The following is a 25,528-nucleotide window of genomic DNA, read 5'->3' as shown; positions in this document are numbered from 1 at the left end:
CAGCCTAGGTTTAATGGTATAAAAAGACTCTGACTCTGAAGTCATACAGACATAGGTTGGAATTATAACTTGCCGTTTATTAATTGTATGACCTTGGCCTTTCTATGTATCAGTTATGTCATTTATGAAATGGGAATACTATATGATTTCTTCCATGCATAATTGTGAGAATTATGATGTTTATAAAATATCCTATCACATAGTATGCACCCAAGAAATATAATAATGGCCCAATTGTTTGACTTTTCTCAAATAATTCATCATAAGTAAGAAATGGCTTTCAATTTAAGTCACAAAGTTGGCTGGGCATGGTAGCTCATGTCTGTAATCCTAGCACTTTGGGAGGCTGAGACAGGAGGATCACTTGAGACCAGGAGTTCAAGACCATCCTTGGCAACATAGCAAGACCCTCCTCTCTAAAAAATAATTTTTTTTTTTAAATTAGACAGTTGTGGTGGTACATTTCCAGCTACTTGAGAGGCTGAGGCAGGAGAATTGCTGGAACCCAAGAGTTCGAGGTTATACTGAGCTACAGTTGCACCACCACTGGACTCCAGCCTGGGCAACAGAGCAAAAGCCTATCTCTAAAATGAGTCGATCAATCACAAAGTTACTGCTCTTACTCTTTTTTTAAAAAGCCATCTTAAGCCTATTTTCATCAAAAGTGGTGAAACAATTTGAGACTGGATCCATCATTATAAATAGTCACTTTCCAAGAACTTCTATATAAAAGAGCAAACTGGGTGAACGTGAAAATTCAGGACTTTCATACCAGGCTAAAATAAATAATTAGGGAAATTATGTAGTCATAAATGGAAAGTTGGCTTGAGTATATAAACCAAGATAAGGATAAATGGGCTCTTTTCGGATGAAGTATGACTATGATGTGTTTGGATGAAGGACAGCATAGTTTCCATAAAGAGAAACCCTGCCCTTCTGGACTTAGAGCTTTGAGGGGTCTTGGTGGGATAGTATACATAAGCCCTTTGGGGGCCAGGGTTCTATTTTTCACACTCGGCACTACTTAATGGCACCTGGTTCTTTGCACACAATTATTATACATAGGCATACAATAAATCATTGGTAAAATGAATTTTTGTACATTTGACAAGGTTTCATGCAGTAGCCAGTTATGTATGTCTTAATACAAGTTAAATTTTGAAAAACAGATTCTAATTTGGTCACTTTAACACTAAAATATTTTTAATCACTATATAAGGATGGTTCTGGGATCTAAAAGATGTATGTAAGTACTTCTTATAAGGAAATATACTTACATGTAAAATCAGTTTCTAAAAACAGGAAATTCCAGTTAAATTCAGTTTCTAAAAACAGAAAATTTCAGTTGCATGTATATTTATAAAAACTTATTTTTCCAATATTTTATTATATATTCATAAATTGTGTATTTTGTGAAAATAAGCAACATATTTAAGATTTCAATAATACATGAGCCTAGAATTGGATTAATTCTTTTCCATTGCTTTTTTTTAAAAGTTATGCTGTAGGCTGGGCACAGTGGCTCATGCCTGTAATCCTAGTACCCTGGGAGACTAAAGAGGGAGGATTGCTTGAGCTAAGGAGTTTGAAACCAGCCTGAGCAAGAGCAAGACCCCACCTACTAAAAATATAAAAATTAGCTGGGCGTCTTGGTGTGTGCCTGTAGTCCCGACTACTTGGGAGGCTGAGGCAGGAGGATTGCTTGAGCCCAGGAGTTTCAGGTTGCTGTAAGCTAGGCTGATGCCACAGAACTCTATTCAGGGCAACAGAGAGACTCTGTCTCAAAAAAAAAGTTATGCTTTAAATTCTGTTCTGATAATTTCAGTAAAGATTATATGCTATAGAGCAGATATTTTTTTTTTTTTACATTTTAGGTGATTAATATGTAGAACAATGTTAGCAGTACTATCATTCCTCAATTTATTCCATTGTTTTACTCAGCTGTCTGGTCCTTTAAAAGAGAAACAAAGTCTGGCTGCCCATTTGCATATGTTAAAATGTAAATACATAAAATAATTTTCTATTTTGTTTTATGAGGCTAGAAGGTCCAGCTTAAAAAACGTGTCTGACCTTTTTGTGATGGGAGGAGCTCTTGTTTTAGAATCTGCAGCTCTCTTGCACTGGCTAGAGAGGGAGGGTTATGGACCTCTAGGAATGACTGGAATATCCATGGGAGGACACGTAAGCCTTTTCTTTTCTACTTATATTTAATGATGATTGTGTTTATAAGATCTAGGGAATCTGGTTATTTTAAAAATTCACTTTGGTATAGAATTGTTTTTAGTTTCAGTAAAAGTTGGAAGCAGAAACAGATTCTAAACTGTTATTCCAGTTATGAAGTAATGGTGTTAGTTTTTTTGTGTGATTTATGTAGACATTGATTGTACTACTCCACAGTTAACATCTCATGTATTTGATTTAAATTGTATCAAAAGTTGATTATAAAATTTAACTTTTCAAGTCTCAAGTATAAATGCCCAATTTTGCTGTTAAGTTGGTCGAGATAACTGAATTGGAAAATACTTATCATTTATCTCTATCTCTATCTCCAACCTATTTTACTTTTGTCTGCCTTCTAGAGTTTACTAAAACAGATTCCTAATTGGTTTCTGTGTCTCTAGCCTTTTCTCTCATTAAAGTTTTTCTTGACCGTTTTTCCTCCACACCATAACTAGAGTGATTTTTCTAAATTTGATCTGTGCTCTCTCCCGCTCAAAACCTGCCAAAAGCTTGCTTTTACATTGGGCTCTATCTGTGCCACCTACTAGCGTCCCTCTAGTGCTCCTTATTCCCTTTCATCTAGCTGAATAACAGCTTACCCTTCCGGTTCTAGCTTAGAACCATGTAGAGCTTACTTCCTATGAGAAGCTCCATCAGACTACTTCCACTCTCATTAGTACTTTTCACTGAACTGTAATGACTTGTTTAGCAGTCTCAGTCTGTTTTCTGCATGAAGCAGTTGGTACATGGAAGGCCAGGACATATGCTATGGATCATCACCTGGCATGTATTAGTCACTCAGTACATTTAAAAAAAAAATATGTGGAGTTTTCTATAGGTCATTTGAATTATAAAATTAAGTTCAAAAACTTACTCAAATTCAAAACAACTACCAGACAGCAAAACTGAGGGTAGAAAAGGATTTATCTTCCTACCTAGTTGTATTAATATTTCCATTGTTATGACTTAGGCCAGGTTCTGATAACCTTCACCTGGATTACTGCCTATTAACTGGTCTTCCTACTTCAGATTTCACCTACTCTAATCAATTCTGTAAACTGCTATCGTGTTAGTTTCTTTGAATCACTTCTTTGACAATGCTACTCTTTTGCTCAGACCTCTTCACTAATTCCCCATTATCTACAGAACAAAGGGATCTCTAATCTGATCATGATCAATATTTCTAGCCCTACCCTATCTCCCTTACCCCACTGGCTACATGAGCCTATTAATCAGCCAAAGTGAAATATATTGGCTGTTTCCCTACCAGACCCTGTGCTTTCTCACCATCTTACCTTTGATCATACTGGTTTCTTCATATGGAAGAAAAGACCCTCCTCTTTCATTCCTCTTAAAAGACTTAGCCATTTCATGAAGCCTTCCTTCTCTGATTCCTCCAGCCAAAAGTAACTTTTCCCTTCTCTAAACACAAATATTACATTATTTTAATATCTGTTATATAATCTGCTTTATAGTTCACCAAATTCTTGGCATACTCAGCCTCAGAGGTTTTATAGTTGTGATTTTGATGTTTATAAACAAGTCACTTAAGTCATGAGTGTGCTTAGCTTGCTGCTCAGCCTCTGCATCTCAGCATGTTTGCTCTATATTTACACAGTAGAAAGTAGCTCTTAGTGAAGGGTCTTGAGGTTACTTAAAATTTTCTACTATACTTTATTGCTTTCCAAGCGGGAAATTGTATGTCATAGTTGAATTTATGATTTTAGAAGTTTAACGAGGTTGCTAGACATTTTCACAAATGTTTACAAACTTTGTGTTTGTCTTATTTGACCAACTGTTAATACTACACAAAGTACTTCTTAATATTAAATATTTTTTATTTTAATTAATGGAAACTTTAAACATAAGCTGTCTAAACTGTATTATCATATTACAGATGGCTTCCTTAGCAGTATCCAACTGGCCTAAGCCCATGCCATTAATTCCATGTCTCTCTTGGTCCACTGCATCTGGGGTCTTCACTACGGTAATTTAATTGCAATTAATATTTAGATAGCTATATTTATTTATATATATTAATTGAAGGTAATTTTTGGGAGGGTCCCCAAAAACCACCTGCAGGTTTGGTGATTCATTAGAAGGAATTACAGGACTTAGCATATAGTTATACTCATGACTAAGACTTAACTATAGCAAAAGGATACAACATAAATAATAAAAAGACGAAGCACACAAGGCAAAGTCCAGAGGAAACCAGGATCAAGTTTCCAAGAGTCCTCTCCTAATGGAGTGTCACAGTTCATGTTTAATTCCTCCAGCAGTAGGTTGTGACAGTAAGTGCAAAGTGCTGTTCATCAGTGAAGCTCCCCTAAGCCTAGGAACCCAGGGTTTATATCAGTGTAAAGAACTGTTTTCTGATCAGGTTCCCAGACTCCAGTGAAGGGCCGACCCTAAAAGCAGGCCTTTCTAAGGACAGGCAATCTCAAGCCTGCTATGTTAACTCTTTTGTACACAGCAATGATGATATACATATTGCGTAAAATACTTTATGGTGTGATTTGATCTTAATTTAGTTTATTATTTCAGGGTGTATTGAGTAAATCAATTAATTGGAGGGAGCTGGAAAAGCAATATTATACCCAGACAGTTTATGAAGAAGAAATTATTCACATGCTTGAATACTGTGGAGTAAGTATTTTAATTTCCACATAACATTGGGGTAAAAAGTTGATTGTATTTTTAAGTTCAGATTTTTAAAGAGAATAGCAAATTTTCAAAAATGTAGTTGTACACATCATTTTTTACTTTTAAAAACTCATTTTAAAATAAAACATGGATATGAAAATAATGCAAAGCAAATATATGGTTTACTATTAATACATTTATTAAAGGGCAAACATTGGCTGGGCATGGTGGCTCATACCCATAATCCTAGCACCCTTGGAAGGCCAAGGCAGGAGGATAGCTTGAGGTCAGGAGTTCGAGAGCACCCTGAGCAAGAGCAAGACCCCGTCTCTACTAAAAATAGAAAAAAAAAATTAGCTGGGTGTGGTGGTGCATGCCTGTAGTCCCAGCAACTTAGGAGGCTGAAGTGAGAGAATCACTTGAGCCCAGGAGTTTGAGGTTTCAGTGAGCTAAGCTGAAACCACTGTACTCTAGTGGTGACAAAGCAAGACTCTGTTGCAAAAAAAAAAAGCAAACACACTGGTAACTACTCCTAGGTCAAAAATAGAACTTGACCCCCCAACCCCAAAACCCCTTCCATATGTCCTAATCAGAAGGCTTTCCTCTCCCCACTATGAATCCTTATCCTGATTTTATAGTAATTACTTCCTTCTGTCTTTAAAATAATTTTATTGTCTAAATGTGTATCCCTAGACCCTATAGTTCTTTTATTTGATGTGTCTTTTAACCTGTAAGTTCCCTTCCATCTCTTTCTTTTCCTTTTTATTTCTTGAAGAGTTTAGGTTATTTTGACCTGTAGAGTTTCTCACAATCTAGATTTTTTTGATTGTATTCAGCATATTACTCTACATTGCCTGCAAATTGGCAGCTGGATTTAAAGGCTTGATTAAAGGCTTTGATTTCTTTCTCAAGACTATAGGAAATACATAATGTTTGTCTCTTTTCCTGTGATGTAAGCTTCCACTGATGCTTAATGGCTATATCTGTTAATTCATGGAGGGTTGCAAAATGCTAATATTCTAATTCTATTATTTATTTTTCATTTATTAGTTTGAATACTTATATATATATGTATGTGTGTGTGTGTATATATATATAAATATATATTCCCCTCCCCATAAGGCAGACTCTCGCTCTGTTGCCCAGGCTAGAGTACCATGGTTTCAGCCTAGCTCACAGCAACTTCAGACTACTGGGCTCAAGCGATCCTCCTGCCTCAGCCTTCCTAGTAGCTGGGCCTACAGCCGTGTGCCACCACACCCGCTAATTTTTTCTATTTTTAGTAGAAACAGTCTTGCTCTTGCTCTTGCTCAGGCTAGTCTCGAACTCCTGAGCTCAAGCAATCCTCCGCCTCAGCCTCCAAGAGTGCTAGGATTACAGGTGTGAGCCATCACGCCTGGCCTTGAATACTTTTTGTTTGATTCTTTCCCCTAATTTACCAGTTGTCAGGATAATAAATTGGTTCCCTTATTATTATTCAAAGGCGACCAATTCTGTACATAAATTAAAAAATTTTGTAGTTTGAAAGATACTGAGACCTCAAGAAACTTCAGAAAGAAAAGGAATCTTTCTACTATCAATGAGGACTTTTTATTTATAATTACATGACTATAAATCTCACTCTTATAAAGTAGGTCTTATTTTGTATAACCTCAAAGGGAAGTTAGTTAATTGCTTGCCTAAGAACCTTATTACAAAATAGCTTTACCTGCTAGTTAGTTTCTGTGTTCCACTATATATGTAAACAGAAAGATACCTATATTTGAAAGCTTATGAGAAAACATAGATGTATTTTTTAAAGGAAGTTCATAAATTTTGGTTGTTTGAAATGGAATGTAGTTGTACTCCATTTTGTGCTGCTATAACAGAACACCTGAAACTGGCTAATTTATAGGAGCAGAAATTTATGTGGGTCAAAGTTATGGAGGCTGGGAAGTCCAAGGTGGAGGGACTCAAATCTGGGGAGTGTCTTATCTCATGAGAGAATGCATGTGTGCATACAAAAGAAAGAAAGAGGCTGGTTGCGGTGGCTCACGCCTGTACTGCTAGCACTCTGGGAGGCTGAGGCCGGAGGATCACTCGAGCTCAGGCATTCAGTACGAGCCTGAGCAAGAGTGAGACCCCATCTCTACTAAAAAAAAAAGAGAGAGAGAGAGAAAGAGAGTGGGTGAGGAGGGTAGGAGCTGAACTCATTCTTTTATCAGGAACCAACTCTGGATAACTAAACCACTCCCACAACAAGGGTATTAATCTATTCATGAAGAGGACCCCTTATGACCTAATCAACTCTTAAAAGTCCCGTTTCTCAATACTGTTTCACTGGGGATTAAGTTTGTAACACATGAACTTTGGGGGACACATTCAAACCATAGCAGTGGTCTTACCCAGCACTTCTTGACTCAGAACCAGTTCACAGTCATGAATATTCAATAAATGTCAACATGATTTCCTTATTCTTTGTGTTTTCCCAATGAAAAGAAGTTAAATTTGTTGGTGTTCCACTCTAAGTGGTGCTAAGACCCTTTGATCCTTACAGTTCCAATTGTTATTAAACTTCTTTTCTCTTTTATATTTCTGTGGTCTGGATGGATTTAGTGATTGTTCTGGTAACCACGTTGCTGGGTATTTTTTACCTTGCCTTCAACCAATTTTTAATTCTTTAATTTTTAAAATATGCTATATGGTCATATAGTTTAAGCATCAAAAGGTATAAAAAGATATACATATAGTGAAAAGGTTCCTATCTCTGTTCCCTATTTGTATAGGTTCTATCTCCCTCAACAAATAACCCATTATATTATTATCATTTAATGTTTCAGGGAATTTTTGCTATGTATACAAACTAATACAAATAAGAACTTTTTTTTCTTCCTTTCTTATGGACTATATACAAATGTTTCCTTATTCTTTTCCACTGCTATATGTGCATGCTATTATGTAGATGGATATATAATAATTTATTAGCCAGTACCCTGTTGATAGATGTTTATATTGTTTCTCATCTTTCACTATTAATAAACAGTCCTGCAATGAGTCACTTTGTGCATTCATCATTGCACAAGTGTAAATTCCTAGAAATATTATTGCTGTGTCAAAAGTCATTTGTAATGTGGTCAGATTTTGCCTAATTCTAATTGTATCAATTTATTCTACTAGCAGGAAGTTGTCTGTTTCTCTGTAAGTTCACAAATTCAGTGTGTTATCAAGCTTGGGGGTTTTTTTGTTGTTGTTTTGTTTTTTGGTCAACTGATAGTGGAAAATGGTATAGATTTAATTTAATTTACTTATCAGTGAAATTGAACATGTTTTTATCAGTAAAAGAGCAATTTGTATTTCATTTTCTGTAACCTTTATGTGTATATCCTTTGCTCATTTCTAGGGATTTGGGCTTTTAAAAAATTATACAATTCTAGCTCTTAATAAATTAAAGTGACTAGCCATTTGTCATATGAGTTGTAAATATATTTTCTCAAGCTGTCATTTTTTTCTTTTGTAGGCAATATTTTTTCCTTGGTATTTTGTTTTTTATGAGAGATGGGATCTCGCTCTGTTGCCCAGGCTGGAATGTAGTGCTGCAATCATAGTTTACCCTAACCTCAAAATCCTGGACTCAAGTGATCCTCCCACCTCAGCCTCCTAAGTAGCTAGAACTATAGTCATGCACCACTACACTTGGCTAATTTTTTAATATTTATTTTTCATAGAGATGGGGTCTTGCTATGTTGCCCAAGCTGGGCTTGAACTCCTGGCCTCAAGCAATTCACCCCCAGCTTGGCCTCCCAAAATGCTGAGATTACAGGCATGCGCCACCGTGCCCGGGCTTTTTCCTTGATAATTTTTAATTCTTGTTAGTTCAACCTGAGAAAGGGATTTGGGTGGCTGGTGTCCTCTTGTGCTTGAATTTATATTACTTCCAGGATACAATCATAAGACTTGTAAGTTCAAAGGTTAAGGCATAAGGCAGATCATGGATTTTGAAACTGTGGCAATAAAAACATGATACAGACTAAATGATACCCTTTACCATTTAGTAGGGAACATTTAGCAATAAAGTATATCATGTATCTTAGTTAAATTTTGACTTTTTTTGTTCTTTTTTTAAATTGTGGTAAATATGTACAATATAAAATTTACTATTTAGCCATTTTTAAGTATACAGGTCAGTGACATTAAGTAAATTCACATTGTTGTACAACCATCACCACCATCCATTTCCAGAACTTTATCTTCCCAAATGGAAACTCTATCTATTGACTAAAACTCCCTCACATTCCTCCCTTCTTCCAGCCCATGGCAACTGCCATTCTCTTTCCTTTTCTATGACCTTTACTAATGTAGGGACCTCATACAATATTTGGTCTTTTATGTTTTGCTTATTCACTTAGTATAATATCTTCAGTGTTCATTCATGTTGTAGCATGTGTCAGAATTTCATTCCTTAAGTCTGAATATTCCATTGTTTATATATACCACATTTTGTTTATCCACTGATGGACATTTGTCTTTTCTCTTTAACAAGGTTATTAAATAAAACCCTATTTTATACTAAATGATGCTTTCTTTTCTTTCATATATTCAGGCAGATTCTTTCAAAATGGGACGAGAGTTCGTGAAACGCTTCCCTAGCAGTGCAAACAAGCTAACTAACCTTAATCTGGTTTCTAGAACTTTAAATTTGGATGACCAAGTTGTGTCCCAAAAACCTGCTGAGTGCCATAATTCTAGTAAAACATCTATCAGTGCCACATCAGAAAGACTCTTATTACAAGATGCCTCTAAGAAGGAGTGCTTCAATCAAACACTTTCAACCAACAAAAGTAGTTATACAAGTTGCAACTCTCAGTCATACCACCTACTCAGTAAAGAACAAAGAAGAAACACTCTTCAGAAAGAATCTTTAATATTTATGAAAGGAGTCATGGATGAATGTACTCATGTAGCAAATTTCTCAGGTACTTATTTTTATATGAAATTGAGAATATTTGATATGTAAATATTTATGAAATATTTTTAAGGATGCTTTACAGAATAATATCATATTTTCAAGAGTATATTTTTTGTTGGCTCCAAAATGTATTTGCCAAGATAAGTTGGTTACTTATATGTATCATATTTCATTTATGAAAATCTAAGATCTTATTCATTAAAAAACACATTGGATTTTGTATCTTTAGACTATTCATCTCATTGTATGGGAGATGAATAACATGGTAATATGGCATATTATAATTGATTTTCAATTTAATCAAAGAGTTTTAGTTTGATGAATATTTCACTTATTGCATTGTCTGGTGTATTTTATTTTCTAATATGATTGATAGTATTTATATGAAAATCTTAGAGCTTTTTAAATGTGTCTATGTTGAATTTTTAAAAATCCTATACCTAGTTCCTGTTGACCCAAGCCTCATTATAGTGGTTCAAGCCAAAGAAGATGCCTATATTCCACGAACAGGAGTTCGAAGTCTACAGGAAATTTGGCCTGGTTGTGAAATCCGATATCTAGAAGGGGGTCATATCAGTGCTTATCTTTTTAAGCAAGGACTCTTCAGGTAAGATGATTGGTCTAAACAAGTGTTTGTTTATTTGTTGTTTGTTTTTTGGGGGGTGGTATTTTTTGCCTGAACAAATGTAAAAGATTAGGGGGTATTTATATTGTATGTTTTAGTTTTTTTATTTCTTCCTTGATTCCCACAGATCTCACATTGAAGTACTTTTTTCCCTCTTCCCTATCTTGTCCTCTTATTTTCTTTTTCTTCTAGAGAGCAAGGGTTGTAACATATCATAGGTATGCTTTATCATGTGGTTTTACCCTCTTGAAATATTAATGGCCAGGTATTTTAGGGTGTGGGGAAGAACATCACAGTTTGTAAAAGTTACTTTGGTTCATGAACAGTTTCTTTACTCTACTCTGATATTCTTTCATAATGGCTTTAGCATTTGTGGAATAATCTAGCAGTTCTTCAGTTATCAAGTGAATATTGAACCTTAAACAAGTAGTTTTGTTAGCAACCTTATATTATTTCACTATTTTAGTTAGAACTTATAAAAACTTTTAAGCTATAACTCCAATTTTCTAATATTCTGCATTATTTCTACTTCTATACAAATTTGATGGTAAATTGTATCATTGAATATATTTACCATTAATGGTTAAATAAATTAGTTCACATAAATGCTTAGATCAGTGCCCTTATACATAAGTGTTTAAAAATTGCCAACTGGATAACTATATAACAGAAGAATTGTGATATATGTTTGACATGTTTTAGCTCTTGTTAACATAAAAAATCCTGGCCGGGCGTGGTGGCTCACGCCTGTAATCCTAGCCCTCTGGGAGGCCGAGGCGGGTGGATCGCTCGAGGTCAAGAGTTCAAGACCAGCCTAAGCGAGACCCCGTCTCTACTAAAAAAATAGAAATAAATTATCTGGACAACTAAAAAATATATATAGAAAAAAAAAATTAGCCGGGCATGGTGGCACATGCCTGTAGTCCCAGCTACTCGGGAGGCTGAGGCAGTAGGATTGCTTAAGCCCAGGACTTTGAGGTTGCTGTGAGCTAGGCTGACGCCACAGCACTCACTCTAGCCCGGGCAACAGAGCGAGACGCTGTCTCAAAAAAAAAAAAATCCTTTGCATGTTGTTGGTTATTTAGTTCAACTTATAAATGTCACTTTTTTGGGCTACAGATTAATTCTTCAAGTCTGTTATGTCTTGAAGGATTTGGTAAACCTTTCTTTTTATAGTATGATCTTTTAAAAAATATTCATTCAACATTTGAGTCTGTTTTAGTTGGTAAGTGAGCAGACTATCCAATACTCAGTGACTCTCTGGCACAGCAAAACTAAAACAAACAAAAAAATATGTAGGGTTGCTAGAGTTGCTTAAGAAGAGTCTAAAGTTCTGTTATATATGTGAATGCAGAGGACCCACATGGTTGTATTAGTAAATCAGTATCAAATTTCTTTTGCCCTTTTGTATATCTAGAGGGAAGTATAGCTAAGAGGGTTAGGAAGAATAGCCATAATCAGAGTTAGATGTAAAAACTCAAAAGTGCTAATATGAAAGCTTCAATTGAGAAAGAGATAAATGTTAACTATTACTGTGTGCCAGATACTAGGACAGTTGCTTCATGTTATTAACCTCTTCATACAGATTAAAGGGAACAAAAGGATTAAATAACTTGTTCAAGTGGAGTCACTACTAAGCTATTTGGCCTCTCCTACTCCCCACCAGTCGCTTCAAAACTTAACAGAGTTTAGATGATATTGGGATAAAAATTCAATCTTTTCACTTACTAAATATAAAAGAAACCACTCCTTTATATGCTCCAATATTGTGTTATTTAGTTAATTGATAATACAAATGAATAAGAGACTATTCAAATGATTAAAAAGGCATATGTATACTTTTTTTTAATCTTCCTCATACCATGTACACAAGCCCAAATTGCAACCTTAAGCATCAGAAGTATTAATAAAACAAATTCAGATTCATTCTACCAGAGCAAGTGCCCAGAACTAACTCTGAAGAAAAAAAATCATCCAGTGGGCAAACATACCAAGGTCCTCTCTGCCTCTGTTCTCACACCTGCCCTCAAAACAAAATCTCTTTATGTGTTTACATCAGCATGCAAAACGTCCAGCTTTAATTTGTTTCCTTTCTCATGGTTTGTTATAATTTACAAGGAACAAATTCTTGAGCCAAAGAAATACAAGTGTTAGAAAGTTGTGTTTTCCTAATGTATTGGAAATAATAATCTTTTAGCAGGCTGTCAGTTTTAAAGATAATATCTTTTTTAGGATGTGGGAACATGCTTAAACAAGTAGAATATGAAATTAATATCTTATAATTATTTAACTAGGTTAAAATATAGACATATGCATTTTTTTAAAAAGCCTGGAGGGGCCAGGCATGGTGGCTTACTCCCATAATCCTAGAACTTTGGGAGGCCAAGGTAGGAAAATCACTTGAGCCCAGGAATTTGAGGTTGCAGTGAGCTATGACACTACTGCACAGTAGCCCAGGCAACAGAGTAAGACCCTGTCTCAAAAAAAGAAAACGAAATAAGCTCTAGAAAAAGTATGTTATGAACAGACACAGTAATATGTGCCTTGTAGTCCCAGCTACTTAGGAGGCTGAGGCAAGAGAATTGCTTGAGGCCAGTAGGTCGAGGCTGTAGTATGCCATGATCACCCCTGTGAAGAGCCACTACTCTCTAGCCCTGGCAAGAAGATGAAACCTCATTTCTAAAAAGAAAGAAAAAATATAGAAGGTCAGAACAATTTATCTATTCCTTTTCAATTGAAATACTAAAATACCTGGTGAAGTTAATGTAGGAAATCAAGGCTTTTGATTTTAAATTCAGTTGCTAGAACATGTTTTTAGTAGTAAACAAAAAACATCTATATCATAATCTATGAAATAGATTGAATCTCACATTCTGAAAAGTTACATAATTAATTTTCAACAAAGTGACAAAAAGAATAAAGAAAAACCAGTTCCTTTTTATCATTTTATATATTTTATATCTATTATATATATTCTAAGGCATAAAAAAGTGCTTCAGAAAAAGATGATGCATCTAGATCTATCATCAGTTGGAAAATACATTTGAGGTTTTTCCAGTAGTGGTGGTGAAGTTACAGGGATCCAAACATCCACCCTCAGGTAACTACCTCTTTCATAGCTGTTTAGAGAGAAGGTCAGGTTGCAAGCCACACATAATTTGGAAATAGCTTATAGTAAAGGTGTTGTCTGTCTCCCCTTTTTGGTATTTACTTGTAGTTTTTCTTTCATATTTAATTTTAGACAAGCCATCTATGATGCATTTGAACGCTTCCTCCATAAATACGCTAACTAATTGGATCGCTTCATGTAACCAGTACATCCATCATGTTTCTTACAAAAGGAATTTTCATCCTATGATAATGTGAAGAACAAGCAGACAGCACTATATATCTAATTGCTATCAATTTAGTCTGGAATTCAGTGTTACAGATCCATCAGCTATAAACTTTGAATACATCTGAATAATTTTAAAACAATATTTGAATTAAATAATGTTAAAGTCTTTTTATTATTGTTTATTAGAATCCCATATACTCAATATCTAGTCTGTTGTTGCTATTTATAAAAACTTTAAATTTTTAATTATGAATAATTCATTAACTTATAATAAATTTATTCATAAAAACCCTATTGGTTTTTAATAGAATTGCTAAATCAAACTAAGATTGTTATATATCAGCCTGTACCGTGTACCCTTATGATGCCATTTTGCTACTGATTTGAGAAACATGTTTCTTTCTTTTTTGAATATCTAGTGAATTTATAATCTAGTTTTCAACTTTAGTTAACTTTCTGCCATGGAAATAAATACTAACCATGTATAAAATCAGTGTTAACTTTGAATTCTAAAAAATCCTGATTGCCTTGTAGATAAGTGCGTTTAATAATCAAAGTGCATGTTGAAATGCAGATAAAATGCATTAGACTTGGCTAGATTTTAAAACTTTACCAAAGATTAGGTTAGAAAAAAATGCCAAACATATTTCCCCTACTTAAAAAGTTTCAATTCACAAAATATGGAAAGATTGGAAGACCTATTGCATTAATTGATGGATACCGTGTCAAACATTTTTTTGTATGCCTACTCTTCAGTTTGCTAAACATCTGACTTTATCCAAGTACTTAACAGCTTTGGCTTTTTAATGTCAGAATTTAGTAGCCACACATGAAATTGATTTGTCCCATATAAGCTTTATTTTACAGAAAACACTTAAAGTTTTATATAATAACTACTAACTCTTAAAAATGGGGGCTTATAAGGCTAGATTTGGTGCTTTCTTTTTATGTTAAACTTCTCTAGCTGAGAGCTAAAATGTCAAAGAAAAAAGTAGAAAATGTTTTGGGGTATTGTGTGAAGGTTTGGAGTAAGTATATTTGAGGTTTGTTTGAAATCTGTGTTGTCTATGAATTCTTTTTAATAGGTATTCTTAGTCTTGTGAGAATATTCAAATAATGTGCCTTTGTAGCCTTTTTAAAGGAGATTTCATTTGTCACTCTAATGCCTCATCCATAGTCTTAATTTTTTACAACTATTTAAAAATTAATGTGAAGTGATGATGGCAGACGAAGTAGTAACTTCTTTAAAACTGCTTTGGCATAACAAACCAACGCTGTATAGCCATTTCAACTATAGCAATTTTACATATTCAGATGAGAAACTTTAGTTTTAACTGAAAGTACAAAATCTGAAGTTCTTCTACAAAATACCCTTTAAAGATAAAGTAGCACTTACTGGCAATTGAATTACAATGATTTTCTTATATCACATTTATAGTGAGGTGATATGAGTGAATGTTTTCTGAACATGGCTTTAGTAAAACCAATACTTTATTTTTTACAAAAATGATTCTTGATAAGCAATAATTTACTATGGTGTGTGAATTTCTATTAGTAAAAGGATGAGGAGATGGGTGCCATGGCTCACGCCTGTGATCCTATCACTTTGGGAGGATCACTTAAGGCCAGAATCACTTCGAGACTGAGCACCATAGTGGGACCCTGTCTCTACAAAAAATACAAAATTAGCCAGGCATGGTGGAGTGCACCTATAGTGTCAGGTACTCACAAAGCTGAGGCAGGAGGATCCCTTGAGCCCAGGAACTGGAGCTTGCAGTGAGCTATGATGATGCCACCGTACTCCAGCCTTAGCAACAGAGCAAGTAAGATGCTATCACCAAAAAGAAAAAAAAAAAGAAATTTCGATTTTGTTTTAATTAACTCTTAGGTATAACTGATTTTTCCCAAATAAAATGTGAAAGATGGTATTTTAAAAATTTCATCTCTTAACCAGATAGTTTAAGGATATATCCATAAAACTACCTCAATTAATTCAAGGTGCAAAATACCTTTTCTTAGAGTTTTTTTTATTTACTCCTCCCAAAATAATGGCTCGAGTATTTCAAATATATATATATGTGTGCATATATATATATGCATACACACACACACACACACACACACACACACATAAACCTCAAAGAAGTGCTGTCTGCCATTTGTATACCATTTTGAGGATGAGATACTACATAAAATGCTAGAAATTCATTTAGACCAGAGTTATAAACTGTTAGTCCACACAGGCCAGTTTGACCCATAGTTGTTTTACTTAATATTTGGTGTACATAATGTTTCAAAGATTTCTGAATTTATAAAGTCTTTAGATTGGGCATGCATTCCTCAGTTTGCCACAGTCCAGTGGACTCCCTCTTGTATCAGACTACTTCTCTAGTTTGTATTTCCTGCTCAGCCCTGAAGACATTGTAAGTTTGAGACCCCTGATTTAGATCTGTGATTAGAAAAAGTTTCCAAATTTCGTGATTTGCTAATGTTGTAATTACTATTAAGTCATTTTAGCATATGTATTTTAGATTGTTTATGAATGTATTTTTTAATGTGGTGCTTTCTCATAAAGATTATTGAATTGTTAATACTAACTGAAATATTAAAAATCATTTCCAAATATTTTGTATTTCACAATAAAAGTCTTTAAAAAGCTAATCATTTGGGTTTTTTTCTTTCAAGAGATATTATTGGAAATACAGAGGACACATGTCACATTTGATTAATGTACCCAAACTTGAACTGAATATTTATGTTCCCCCTTAGTTATTTATGCCGCAAACAAGGTAAGGCAGAAATAAGTAAGAGAGGCTTTAGCAGAAAAGTATTAGTATCTATAACAAGAACCAAATTTCCCCCAAAATATGTGTGATCTGAGGGAAACAGGCATTTTGACAGGCCATAGTTATCTGAGTGCTATATTACTCAATATTGTATCCATTTATACTAGTAAATATAATACAAACAATTAAAATCTAGAGGTATAAATTAACCAAAGGATTCAGTTGAAGGCTCCTATAGAAACTGAGTTTGGAATGTAAGGAAAGATTACGGCAGGTTGAGACAAAGGGAAAAGAGATACATTTTGGCCACTTTGCAGTAGGATAAACTAATTCCAGGAATATTCTTACAGGCAGAGTCCTAGGAAACCAATGATTGTATGAAGTGTAAACCAGGAATTGAATGGGCCAGTACCTTGATCTTGGACTTCACAACCTCCAGAACTGTGAGAAATAAATGTCTGTTGTCTAAGCCACCCGGTTTATGATATTCTGTTATAGTAACCTCAGCAGACAAAGATAACAGGTCATGTGAGCAAACATTAAGTAAGGGGATACAAAAGCACTATCCAATAGAATTTTATATAATGATGGAAAGGTACTGCATCTGCTCTAATACAGTAGTCACTTGCTACATGTGGCTACTGATCATAAGAAATGAGGCTACCATAACTGAGGAACTGAATTTTTTATTTAACTAAATTTTTAAAAATTTAAATTTAAATATCGTGTGTAACTAGTAGCTATTGTATCAGTACCAATATTTAAAAAAATCTTAATAGACCAATAATATAGATCTTTTGGATATATATCAAACACTATGTTCTAAGAGAGTATAACTTTTCTCAGATACACATGGAATATTTCCAAAAGCCATATAAGAAAAGAAAATCAGCATGTTTCATAAAGTGAAAATATTATAAATGCTCTTATCACATGCAATAAAACCATAATTTAAAGATAAAACAAATTACCACAAAGTTACAGTAATCAGTGTGGTAGTGGCATAGAGACAGACATATAGACTAATGGAATAAAATAATGAGCCCAGAAATACACCCTTGAATTATTTTATTGAGACTGAGTTTGGCTCTGTTGCCCTCGGTAGAGTGCAGTGGGGTCATCATAGCTCACTGCAGCCTCAAAGTGATCCTCCTGCGTCAGCCTCCCAGAGTCCTAGGATTACAGGCTTGAGCCACCTCACCCGGCCATCAAATGATTTTTGACAAGCTTTCTAAGACCTTTCAGTGGGGGAAAGGACCATATTTTCAACAAATGGTGTTGGGAAAACTGGTTATCCAGATGCAGAACAATGAAGTTAGACCCATACTTTTATACCATACCAAAATGTTAACTCAAAATGGATCAAAGCCCTAAACGCAAGAGCTAAAACTGTAAAGTTTTTAGAAGAGAACATAGGGGGAAAGGTTCATTATAATTGGATTTGTCAATGATTCTTTGCTATGATACCAGAAGCACAGGCAACAAAAGAAAAAATACATAAATTGGATTTTACCAAATTTAAAAACATTTGAGCATTAAAGGACACTATTGAGAGTGAAATAGCAACCTACAGAATGGTAGAAAATCAACTCAAAAACAAGGCTCACCAAACTTTTCCTATAAAGGGCCAGATAGTAAATATTTCAGGCTTTGTAGGCCAAGATGCAAAATTGAGGATATTATATAGGCACTTATATAAGAAGGAAGAAAAATAATTTTCTACAAATTTTTTGATAAAATTCAAAATAATAATTGAGCACAATGGTTTCCAATATAGGTCTACTAATGAGAAGAATGGGATTCTTTTTGGAGGAGATGATTCAAAGTTTGTTTCCTATCCTCAAAATCTGTTGTAACTATTCATCTGTTCATATTGATCTATAATGACATTCTACATATTTTAGCTTTGAAAATGTCTCTGCACAGATAGGTACTGCCAAATACTGATATCAACCCAAAAGCAAGCGCTTTTAATTGAACATATTCATCATTTGGAGGGCATTTATAGAATTCTATTAGATTCTTCTCTTGATATTTGTCCTTTAGCCTTTTTGCAACAAAATAAAGTGATGACAGGCCAGGCGCAGTGGCTCACGCCTGTAATCCTAGTACTCTGGGAGGCCGAGGCAGGTGGATGGCTCGAGGTCAGAAGTTCGAGACCAGCCTGAGCAACAGTGAGACCCCATCTCTACTGAAAATAGAAAGAAAATTATCTGGCCAACTAAAATATAGATAGAAAAATATTAGCCGGGCATGGTGGCGCATGCCTGTAGTCCCAGCTACTCGGGAGGCTGAGGCAGTAGGATTGCTTAAGCCCAGGAGTTTGAGGTTGCTGTGAGCTAGGCTGACGCCACAGCACTCACTCTAGCCCAGGCGACAAAGCAAGACTCTGTCTCAAAAAATAAATAAATAAATAAATAAATAAATAAATAAACAAACAAACAAACAAATAAATAAATAAAGTGAGGACAGTATCATATATGGTCTGTCACAACTACTCAACTCTGTTGTTGTGAAAGTAGTCATAGACAATATGTAAATGAATGAGCATGGCTATGTTCCGCTAATATTTTATTTATGGAACTGACATTTGAGTTTCATGTAGTTTTCATATGTCAGAAAATATTCTTTTTATTTTTTTAACCATTAAAAAATGTAAAACTCAGCTTGCGCCTGTGTAAAAAAAGTTGGGAAGAGGATTTGGCCCATGGTTTGCCAAGTCCTAATCCCGATAATCCATATAACCCTGAATTGTTTTCTAAGTAATATATTTTTATGAATGTGTATGATTGCCTTGGAATCAAGCAGTTATATGGTAATAAATATGATTGTTCATATTTAAGGGATAAATAATAAAACATTTTAAGTCAGAAAAAAGAAAGCCAGCAGTCTTTCTTACCCTTCATCTTCTCTGTGTATGATTTAGTAACATTTTTAGACATTTGGAAAATGCTGGGTCACTGAGTTATGCAGACTTTCTAAATATTGACACATTTCATTATACAACATAAAAAAATACCTTAAAATCACTACTGAACTCCTCAGGAAATCTTTAAGCACTGGGAAGCTGTTGAGTTCATGGTGGTTACAAGTTTTCCAAACTTCTACTTTTCTCTTAAAAGCTTGAATTTTATCACTAGCCACAACATTGTCAGTTGTTTCCATTGATGTGACAGGCTCGTGTCATTCATTTTTGAGAAAATGGCTGCCAAATCACCTAAGCATGAATGAATCTACTTTGTTGTCATTCTTTTTTTTTTTTTGAGACAGAGTCTTGCTTTGTCGCCCGGGCTAGAGTGAGTGCCGTGGCATCAGCCCAGCTCACAGCAACCTCAAACTCCTGGGCTTAAGCGATCCTACTGCCTCAGCCTCCCGAGTAGCTAGGACTACAAGCATGCGCCACCATGCCCAGCTAATTTTTTCTATATAGATTTTTAGCTGTCCAAATCATTTTTTTCTATTTTTGGTAGAGACGGGGTCTCACTCTTGCTCAGGCTGGGGATTCTTTCAAGTAAAAATGTGTTCCATGAAAAAAGCAGCTAGTTCTGCTTACAAATCAAACAAGCTCAGAAGTGCTTTTCCTCAAGACAATGATACTTCTACGTACAGCAGAAGTGATTTATGTATATTTCCTATTTCATCACACAGAATATTAAAAAGATACACATTTGTATTCAAGGGTTAAGTTTTGATCAAATCAATTTTTACTGCTGTATCAAGAACACTCTCAGATTAAGCTTGCAATTTTTTAAATTGAGAATGTGTGACCGTGAAGATGATTATGGCTTATAGTTATCGGCCCTTACTATTTGCTGGGCACCAGTCTGAGCTTTAAATTCACTCTTTAATCCTAACAACAACCATACAAAGTAGGTACAATTATTATTCATGTTTACAGATGCGAAAACTGTCACAGAGATGTTATGTAATTTGTGCTCAGTTTTACTGTTGGGTAGTGGCAGAGCTGGTATTTGAACCCAGATAATCTAGCTTCAGTGTAACCACTGTACCATTGTCATTTTTTTTAAGCCGTAGGTTACAATCTATAACTAGGTTAAGAAATTTAGTGCTTTTTAAAAAAAGTGACCAGCCCAAGCAAGAGTGAGACCCTGTCTCTACTAAAAATAGAAAAATCAGTCTTTACGAAAAATAGAAAAATTAGTCGTGGTGCATGCCTGTAGTCCCAGCTACTTGGGAAGTCAAGGCAAGTGGATCACTTGAGCCCAGGAGTTTGAGGTTGCAGTGAGCTAAGATGACACCACTGCACTCTACCCAGTGTGACAGGGTGAGACTCTCAAAAGTAAATAAAGTGAAATATGGCAATAAAATAAAAAGGTGAAATAGAACTGAATAGATCACTTAAGAATGTATTCATATAGTAAAGATAAGTACTGTTTTATGAAACTATTGGCTCAATTATACACATTAAGTCATGAGATGTGAAGACCATCACACTGCATTTCGCCTCTCTGTGTAAGCTCCTGAAACGACTAGCATCTAGCCCAGTAACTGGACCATAGTAAGCACTCAGTGAATATTTATAAATTGATTTTATAAATATCATGACAGGTATTAGGAAACTGATAAAAATTTTTCCCTAATTTCTCTACAAATTTTTTTCTTTTTAAAATTTTTTTTCAAAGTTTATTTTTTCTGATGTCAACCACTGAAGTTCATATGAACATGAATTTAAGGATCACATTTATGTTGTACCAGTACTGGCAAGACTGTACTAATATTAAATACAACAGGATAATAGGAAGCATTCAGAAAGGTTACTGACCCCTTCCTCCTCCTTATTGTTTGAAAATCCCTGTTTGAAAATTGGAAAAGAAAAAAAGTTATGCTTCTGGAGCTTACTGCATACTATTTTTTAAATTAAATTTTACTATTATTTGTGTTATTACAAGTTATTATAAAAGAAGAAAGACAAAATAGAGTGACAAGAAAGGCAGATTTGAGTTCTAAATCCTAGGTCAGATATTACAGCCTGAGAGTTCTTAGCCAAGACATAAACTTTTGAGAGCCTTAGTTCCTACTTGAGTAAAACTGGCCTTTTAAAACCTACCTAAAATTAGGTTGGGCATGGTGGCTCACGCCTATGGTCCTAGCACTTTGGGGGGCCTATGCAGGAGGATTGCTTGAGGCCAGGACCTTGAGATCAACCTGAGCAGCACAGCAAGAACCAGTCTCCACAAAAATTTTAAAAAGTAGCCAGGTGTGGTGGTGTGTGCCTGTAGTTCCAGCTGCTTGGGAGGCTGAGGCAGGAGGATCGCTTGAGTCCAGGAAATCAAGGGTACAGGTGAGCTATGATGATGCCACTATACCCCAGCCCAAGCGTCAGAGTGAGACAGTTTCAAAACAAAAACAAGAAACCTCCAAAACCTGCCTAAAATAAAGAGAGCTACAGAATTCCTACTTAGGAAGGGGTTTAGGAATAGCAATCTGGTTGGAAGGTAGCCTAGATGTGACTTGAAACTATGTTTGCAATGGCAAGCACAGTGGTTTTATATATTTGTATGATACAAGTCAGTAAAAAAAGAACAACATTTTCTAAAGGTGCTTTTATTCTCATTTTATATAAACTGAATATGTCAGTTGTATTTGTCAAAAGTAAAGTTCTGATGCACATTATGGTGGGAGGGTACAAAGCCTATCAATTAAACATTAGCATTGACACTGCCTTATAGATTAGAGATAATAGGGAGTATTTACCACTAGGAGCTATTATTATGATAAACAGAGCCAAAGGCTCTGCAACTTGGAGGAATTGATGGTTCAGTATCTCTTGTGTAAAAATCACTCTTCTTAAAAGTGGTTATTTTGTAAGAAGTTTAAAAAAAAATCTCTGGGTTCATTTTTATCTTCTTGTACTGATTGCTGCTGGCCGCTGAAACGGATTATACAGAATGCATTCTTTGAAATTTCTCTAGCATCCAATACAGCTTTATGTCAGGTTTTTGCCAGCCTGAACCCAAATTGCACTGGTAATTATTACAGAACCTTGATGTTCTCTTGGGAACTTCAATTTCCTGAGATACCAGGGAGAGGGGGAAGGGCTTCGGGTTCAATCATCTGATGATATATTAGCATACTCTAAACAGGAAAAACAGGAATCACTTTTTAAAGGTTCATTTGAACAATGTGATCAAGTTTGTACAAGGAGAATTACTTTATGTATTTCATAACTTCTGAGGGCGTAGAAAACCATTCCTCCATTCAAAAGATAACTCTATACCTGTTCTCTAGATTCCAGTTTTCCGTTACCAAAAAAAAAATCAGGCCTTTTTTTAACAAGACAGAAATCTTTACATTTACTGAATGTAAGACACATGCTATGGGGATACATAGATAATACCTGTCCTCAAAGGTTTTACAACCAAGTTGAAAAATCAAACATGTTATCAGTTAACTTTTTTTTTAATTTCAGAATATTACAGGGGTATAAATTTGCTTTGGTTGTATACATTGCCTTTGCAGTGACAGAGCTACAAGCACGCCCATCCCCTGGACAGCATGCACCACACCTGTTAGGTGTGAGTGTACCCATCCCCTCCTACCCCTCCCACCTGCCAGACAGGAATCAGGCCTTTAACATCAGTAGTTCAGTAAAATTAAGGTCACTCATCCTGGTTAAATCTACTGATTTAAAAGCAATAAAAATGCTATGGTAAGCATTTTGCACATATTATCTCACAATGATTTTTATCAAATAGGTCTAAATGGAGGCAGACAGACCAGTTAAAAGACTGGGAGCGGTGGCAGTGGAGAAAGCAGCAGAAGGATCTGACAGACGCTTAGGAGGTACAATCAATTGGTCTTGGTGAGTGTCTATATTACCTGGAAGATGCTTGAGAAATTTTATGAATGAATAAATTAGCCATGGAGGATGAGGGGAAAGAGATAAAAGGATGACTCCTAGGTTTTATGCAAGGTGGTGCCATTCACTAAGAAGGAAAAAACTCTGGTTAAAGGAAGGTGGTGTCATTCACTAAAATAGAGAAAAGGGGAAAAAAAAACCCAAAAACCTGGTTAAAGGATGCTACTTCTCACACATGCTCACTGGAAACTGGCTCTCCTTCCAGCCCCCCATTGCCTTGATGACAGTGTTTTGAGCCAAATAATTTGTTTCTCCAGGCCAGGCAGGCATCCTTCCCAAGGCAAATCATTTATAGATTGGCTAATGACTTGTGTGATCTTGCTAGAAAAAATAAGTAGAGCCAATCTGTCTTTTGTCCTTGATTTCCAACTAAGAAACAGAGGAAGACTCTGGGAAGCACCTGCAGAGGCAGTACAAAGTAACAAAATGGAAGTCAGCAATGGCAAATTGGATCAATCAGGGTCCCAACTAAAATCAGATGGAATGCTCAAACTTTGTAATTTGAAGTAAAAGGACCATTTGCAGAAGTGTGGGCAAGAGTCAGGGAAACCAACAAAGGATAATGCAGTACCCCAAATGCTAGTAGTTATTACCCCTAAGCCTGAAGGAGCAAAGGGAAAGGTTGGAGAATTAGCTCTGCGGCCAACTCTTGGTGACCCAGCTTGAGGAATAAGGACTATGACCTTACACTATCTTCTGGCCTCCAATCTCTTGTAGATAATTCCCATTGCCTGAACCCATCCATATACCAAGGAGGGCAGGGAGCTGGTCTGTGGAATCTGGACAAGTTAGCCCTCCCTAGCACAAGAGCATGGTAAAGGTGAAAAGCAGGTATGGCCAGGCAAATAGAAGATACCTGAAGTTGTTTCCAAGACAGTTATGTGGAAGCAGGAGTTACAGTGCTAGTATACATTTAAAAGAGGGACAACAAAGAGCCAGCTCCCTTCCCTGACATTAGTGGCACTGCACTCCAATGAAGATCCCAAACACCTGCTGTTGAGTTTTCTTGAGCCCTTTCTCAGCACACAATAATTATACCCTATGGTTCTTCCCTCCCTGCAAGCAAACCCTATTTCCGAGAAAGTCCATCATTTCTTCACCTTTACTTGATAAGTCCCTATATGACTTTTCACTTAAAAAGACAACAGCCAGGTTGAGCGTGGTGGCTCACACCTGTAATCCTAGCCCTCCTTTGCTGAGGCGGAGGTATCGCTTGAGGTCAGGAGTTCAAAAAGACAACAACAACAAAAATACATGGTTACGTAGGCCACATAAATCAAACTTTGGAGAATCATTCCTCGTTACCTTTTTTTCAACTGATTTAGTCTTTAATCCACATATATGTGAACGGATGGTAAAACAGAATTTGTTGATAGGCTTTTGTAAAAGAGAGAGTCAAACGTTACCTGGTAGGACTCCCAAGGGCTAGATTATAACAGGAAGAGCAGCTAGTTGGTTTCTCCAAGAACGGAGCTAGCAAAGATGGCGCCTCTCTGGGACTGCAAGTGGAAGTACAATCCCTATTTAATTGCGAGCAGTTTCAGGAGGTTGCTTAGGGTCAGGTAAATGGGAGATGACTGATGAGGAAAAAAGAAAAACCTTATTTATAGCCGTTGTAATGCATAAATAGTTAATTAGCCTTAGGAAGATAAAAACTGTATGCCTAGAACGGCTTTTGAGTCAATAAAAAAATATTAACCTCGAGTTTAAAGCGATTGAAGTGAGACCCGCTGTGCGTGTGGGGGCGGGGCGGGATTCCCGGACAAACTGTCTGGTTTGCCAGTCCTGAGGGAAGCCGAGGAGGAGCCGTTGCGAGTCCATACACAGGGCCAGCACGGATAACGTAGTTAACGGGGCGGGCGGAGCGAAGAGGGGCGTCCGAGACAAAAAGTTTCACCTGCGAACGTGACCGGTCTCAGCGACCTTGTACCAGAACATAAACATTAAACACACGCACATGAAACCATTATCTTTAGTTAACTGTGAGTGCCAAGTGGAAAGCTCTTATTGGATTTATTATTAAGACATATTTGTACTATTTTACCGTGCATTTCAGGAAAAAAATGGGAATATACTTAATTTGTAATCA

The 25,528-nt window shown here is 35.8% G+C and overlaps 1 protein-coding gene across 5 annotated transcripts in view; it reads left to right on the top strand.

The window, feature by feature from the left end:
* The window catches only part of ABHD18 (abhydrolase domain containing 18), a 51,807-nt gene that overhangs the window by 25,935 nt on the left and 344 nt on the right, over window positions 1-25,528 (top strand). Inside the window, exons 8-14 of one of the 5 annotated variants that reach the window (XR_006735402.1) lie at window positions 2,043-2,181; window positions 4,118-4,207; window positions 4,768-4,869; window positions 9,446-9,818; window positions 10,256-10,418; window positions 23,276-23,382; window positions 24,157-24,270. Coding sequence is in view for 3 of the 5 variants with exons in the window: in XM_045552305.1 (XP_045408261.1) it covers window positions 2,043-2,181; window positions 4,118-4,207; window positions 4,768-4,869; window positions 9,446-9,818; window positions 10,256-10,418; window positions 23,276-23,360 (952 nt within the window). In the remaining 2 variants the exon portion in view is untranslated. Of the gene's footprint in view, window positions 1-2,042; window positions 2,182-4,117; window positions 4,208-4,767; window positions 4,870-9,445; window positions 9,819-10,255; window positions 10,419-13,677; window positions 16,435-16,909; window positions 17,037-23,275; window positions 23,383-24,156; window positions 25,491-25,528 lie in introns of those variants that run through there. The other 4 variants (XR_006735403.1, XM_045552305.1, XM_045552307.1 and 1 more) reach the window with 4 other exon arrangements.

This window comes from Lemur catta, chromosome 5, assembly GCF_020740605.2.
Source record: "Lemur catta isolate mLemCat1 chromosome 5, mLemCat1.pri, whole genome shotgun sequence".
Taxonomy (NCBI): Eukaryota; Metazoa; Chordata; class Mammalia; order Primates; family Lemuridae; genus Lemur; species Lemur catta.
The sequence above is the reverse complement of the archived record's forward strand: the minus strand, read 5'-3'. Positions and strand labels throughout refer to the sequence as shown.